The sequence below is a fragment of the Octopus bimaculoides genome, chromosome 10 (assembly GCF_001194135.2).
Source record: "Octopus bimaculoides isolate UCB-OBI-ISO-001 chromosome 10, ASM119413v2, whole genome shotgun sequence".
NCBI lineage: Eukaryota > Metazoa > Mollusca > Cephalopoda > Octopoda > Octopodidae > Octopus > Octopus bimaculoides.
The window spans coordinates 89,949,763-89,954,401 of record NC_068990.1 but is presented as its reverse complement, the minus strand read 5'-3'; the positions used below and the strand labels follow the sequence as shown (position 1 = coordinate 89,954,401).

Sequence of the window (4,639 nt, the reverse complement as noted above, 5' to 3'; positions counted from 1 at the left end):
GGTGCATTGGAAAAAGAAACAAAAAAAAATAAAACATAAATACTAAAGAGAAGGCAAGAAGGTCTGTATGTGGGTGTGGGGGGGGAAGTCAGATTTCATGACACAAAGCTGTCCACATCGACACTGTTCTCCATGTTATCGATCTGGTCCGAGATGCAGTCCATCATTCGATCAAATTCATCCATATCTCCGCTGTTTATTGAGTGAGTTGTAATGCCGTTGTCTCTTGATAAATTGGTTGGAGAAACGTGAACAGAAAAACAAAAGGAAAAAAAGAAGTAAATAACATGAAATTATATTAAACAAATCATACACACACACACACACATATATATACAAGGGTTGGACAAAATAATGGAAACACCTTAAAATTTGAAGCAAACTTATTTTAACATGGAGTAGGACTGCCTTTGGTAGTAATTACAGCTTGAATTCTATGAGGTATGGACTCGTTCAAAGTTTGAATTGTTTCCAAAGGAATTTTCATCCATTCTTCAGCTAAAACAGTCTCCAGTTCTTGTAATGATGATGGTGGAGGATATTGACTCCTAACTTGTTTTTCTAAAATGCACCATTAATGTTTAATAATATTGAGATCTGGGGACTGTGGTGGCCAGATAAGATGTTCAGCTTCACTAGAATGTTCCTCATGCCATTCAGTAACAACTTTAGCTGTGTGAATCGGTGCATTATCATCTTGAAAGATTGCGTTTCCCTCCAGAAACAGTTAAATTTGATCAGATAAAATGCTTAAATAGTCTTTATTTGTCTTCCCACCAGCGCCTGACAACTGATGTTGGCGTGTTTACAACTCTGTAACTTAGCAGTTCGACAAAAGGGACCCATAGAGTAAGTACTAAGCTTACAAAGAATAAGTCTTGGGGTCGATTTGTTTGACTAAAAGGCGGTGCTCCAGCATGGCCACACTCAAATGACTAAAACAAATAAAAGTGTAACCAATCAGTAAATTAAAGACAGATAAATAAACCCAGTGGATGACTTACTTGCAGAGCTGGGAATTGCTGTGGAAGCTGGAGATGGTTCCATGGCCATTTGCTGGAAGCGCCATAGAATTTTTAGACAGGAATTCTTCAAACACATGATAGTCTTTTGCTTCTATGAAAGGACCCATGCCTAATAGAGATGTTAATAGAAAGACATCGCATTAGAAAATAGTGTGGAGATGGAATTGAAAGAATAACAGAAGAATGGTTCTTGAAGGCGTTGTTTAGCCCAAAGTCAGTCCAGAGTGGGGCCACAGGAACCTTTGTCCCAGGTGCAAAATTTCTGAAGGATAATTACAAAGTAGCAGTAATAAATAAACAAAATAGTGGGCTCTCCCTGGGTGCTCATGATTATTATTATTTATGTTATTTTTAAACATTATTAGTGTTATTTTATTTTTAGCTATAGTGTATCTAGGGTAGCGAAGGTGCATAGCTCAGTGGTTAGAGCATCAGGCTCACAAGCATGAGGTACTGAATTCGATTCCTGGACCAGGCTGTGTGTTGTTTTCTTGAGCAAGGCACTTTATTTCAATTTCACGTTGCTCCAGTTCACTCAGCTGTAGAAATGAGTTGGGACATCACTGGTGCCAAGCTATATCGGCCCCTTTGCCTTTCTTTTGGATAACATCGGTGGCATGGAGACAGGAGGATAGTATGTATGGGTGACTGATAGTCTTCCATAAACAACCTTGTCCAGACTTGTGCATCAGAGGGGAACTTCCTAGGGGCAATCCCATGGTTGTTCATGACTGAAGAGGGTCCCTTTTTTTTTTCATCTAGGGTAACATTATCTCATGTATACTTCTTGTTTGAAGAAAGTAAGGTGTGATTTGAGGGAAGTTTGGCTGCTATTCCTAGATAGCCAGTGTCTGAATTAAAGACAGGATGTTTATATGTGAATTGTTTTTGAGGCTGGTATCGACCACATTCGGATGATGCTTTTTACGTGCCACCAGCATGAAGAGCCAGTCAGGCGGCACAGGTTGAGGTGTTATTAGCTTTAGTTTGGGCTTTAGTTCTTCCAGCAATGCTCAACACATTTGGCAGCAACTTTCCTCCGCTGGGCTCAGTTGGTTGCTTGTCTTGTACATCCATTCCATGTAATGGTGACTATCTTCAGACCATCTTGGAATGTCTGCCACCAAATGATTTTCTGTCTGTTATGAAATGCCTGTCATCAAATGGTTCCCAAGTCAAGTCATGGCTGTTTTAGGAGAGCAATACAAGGTAGATTTTGGCAAGTCTGATACACAAAGCGGGCATGAATAGGGGTGGTGCACATATCGCTAGATAGGGGTATAATCCAGGTAAACTTGGGTAGAGATGGTAAATAAGATGGACTTGGGTAGGTATGATATATAGGGTGGACCTGGATAGAGTTGGTATACAAGGTAGATTTGAATAGGGGTGGTACATATACTGCGATTTCATAGCAATAGAAATTACAGTAGTTGTGTTAAAATGGTATTTGAGAGAAGTGAAATGACAAAGAATGTCTCCAAGATGTCTGTGGAATGAAATTACTGATTGATATCTCACCAGTCATCATATGTTTCCTTTCTTGTCCGAACAAATTGAAAACTTCTTTGCAAAATTCTCCTGTGGTTGCACCTTTCTGTCGAGCAGTGAGCAGAACAGCAAACTGACACAGTTCTGTTTTGGTGAGGCATTTGTGCAGCTGCAACATCAACAACAACAATATTAATAGTGACAACAAAAACAACAACTTTATGAATGAATCACAACAACAACTTCAACGCTTTTGTTACTGTATTTATTTTGAGATGCTCTGTTTCTTTCAATTAATTTTAAATATAACAAAGAATTTAGTAAAATAACTTAGTTATCATTCAGCTAGTGTTAGGAACATAAATTGATGATGATGATGATGATGATGATGATGATACTCTTTACTCTCTTTTACCTGTTTCAATCATTTGACTGTGGCCATGCTGGAGCACCGCCCGACCCCAGGACTTATTCTTTGTAAGACTAGTACTTATTCTATCGGTCTCTTTTACTGAACTGCTAAGTTACGGGGATGTAAACACACCAGCATCGGTTGTCAAGCAATGTTGGGGGACAAATACAGACACACAAACAAATACACAAACACAAATATACATATATATATATATATATATATATACACACACGACATGCTTCTTTCAGTTTCCGTCTACCAAATCCACTCACAAGGCTTTAGTCAGCCCAAAGCTATAGTAGAAGACACTTGCCCAAGGTGCCACGCAGTGGAACTGAACCCAGAATCATGTGGTTGGTAAGCAAGCTACTTACCACACAGCCACTCCTGGATAATGATGATGATGATGATACAAGTATAAAGACACTTTGAGGCTTACCTTCTTCAGATAATCTTGAATGACCTCAGAATAATCACCACCAGTCAGACTAATCTCACTTTCGGTGGTTACACTAATTGTGCGCTTGGATGCTTTTGGGGAACGGCTGTAGGATGAAGTGTTGTTCTTGGTAAGGTTCTGGTCAGAGGTTGTTATACTGGAATGGTAGAGAAACAGAACAAATGAAAACTGTTGACAGATACACATCACATTTTACAGCTCTGGAAAACAAGAAAATAGGGAGGACAGCAATGATGAAAAGTACCAGTAATACACTGTGGTATTTAGATCACCTACTGCTTACCAATGGAACTGCTCCTTTAGAGATGGCCATGCGCACTTTAGAGATGGCCAAGGGTACTTTATTATTTACTCTTTATGTCATCATCGTCGTTTAATGTCCATTTTCCATGCTGGCATGGGTTGGACGGTTTGGCTGGGAGGCTGCACCAGGCTCCAATCTGATCTGGCAATGTTTCTACAGCTGGATGCGCTTCCTAATGCCAACCACTCCGAGAGTGTAGTGGGTGCTTTTTACATGCCACCAGCACAGGAGCCAGTCAGGCAGACAGGCCTAGCATCGGCCACGATCAGTTGATACATTTTACATACCACTGGAAAACGTTATAGTGGATATCTCTAAATACTGAGGTTAAATGTCTAAATGAATAAACAGAAATAAAAATAGAGGGAGAACTTACTACGATGGTTTCAGTGCTGTGTCTTGGGCATTGTTAATGGTGGTGGAGTCTGGAGATCAAATACAGAAACAAGAATGAATACACATAGATAAAACACATGCACATACACACACAAAGAAAGCCATATTAATACATGGGAGTATATATATATATATGTGTGTGTGTGTGAGCGAGCATACATATACACACGCTTAAACACAAGCACACACATAGATACATAACCATCATCATTTAATGTGCGTTGTCCATGCTAGCATGGGTTGGACGGCTTGCCTGGGATGGCACATATATATATATATATATATATATATTTGTTGTATTCTTTTACTTGTTTCAGTCATTTGACTGTGGCCATGCTGGAGCGCCACCTTTAGTCAAGCAAATCGACCACAGAACTTATTCTTTGGAAGCCTAGTACTTATTTTTTCAGTCTCTTTTGCCGAACTGCTAAGTTACGGGGACGTAAACACACCAGCATTGGTTGGGGTGGTGGGGAGTCAAACGCACACGCACACATCAACATGTACACACCCATATATATATATATATATATATATATATATATATA

General features: G+C 39.5%; 1 protein-coding gene across 1 annotated transcript in view; it reads right to left on the bottom strand.

The window, feature by feature from the left end:
• Positions 1 to 6: 6 nt before the first annotated feature.
• Positions 7 to 4,639, bottom strand: part of LOC106869395 (cerebral cavernous malformations protein 2 homolog) — a 6,699-nt gene continuing 2,066 nt past the window's right edge. Inside the window, exons 3-7 of the mRNA XM_014915117.2 lie at positions 4,072 to 4,120; positions 3,371 to 3,527; positions 2,547 to 2,685; positions 1,005 to 1,134; positions 7 to 225 (exon numbers count right to left, since the gene is read on the bottom strand). Coding sequence (XP_014770603.2) covers positions 96 to 225; positions 1,005 to 1,134; positions 2,547 to 2,685; positions 3,371 to 3,527; positions 4,072 to 4,120 — 605 coding nt within the window. The 3' untranslated portion in view covers positions 7 to 95. The remainder of the gene's footprint in view (positions 226 to 1,004; positions 1,135 to 2,546; positions 2,686 to 3,370; positions 3,528 to 4,071; positions 4,121 to 4,639) is intronic.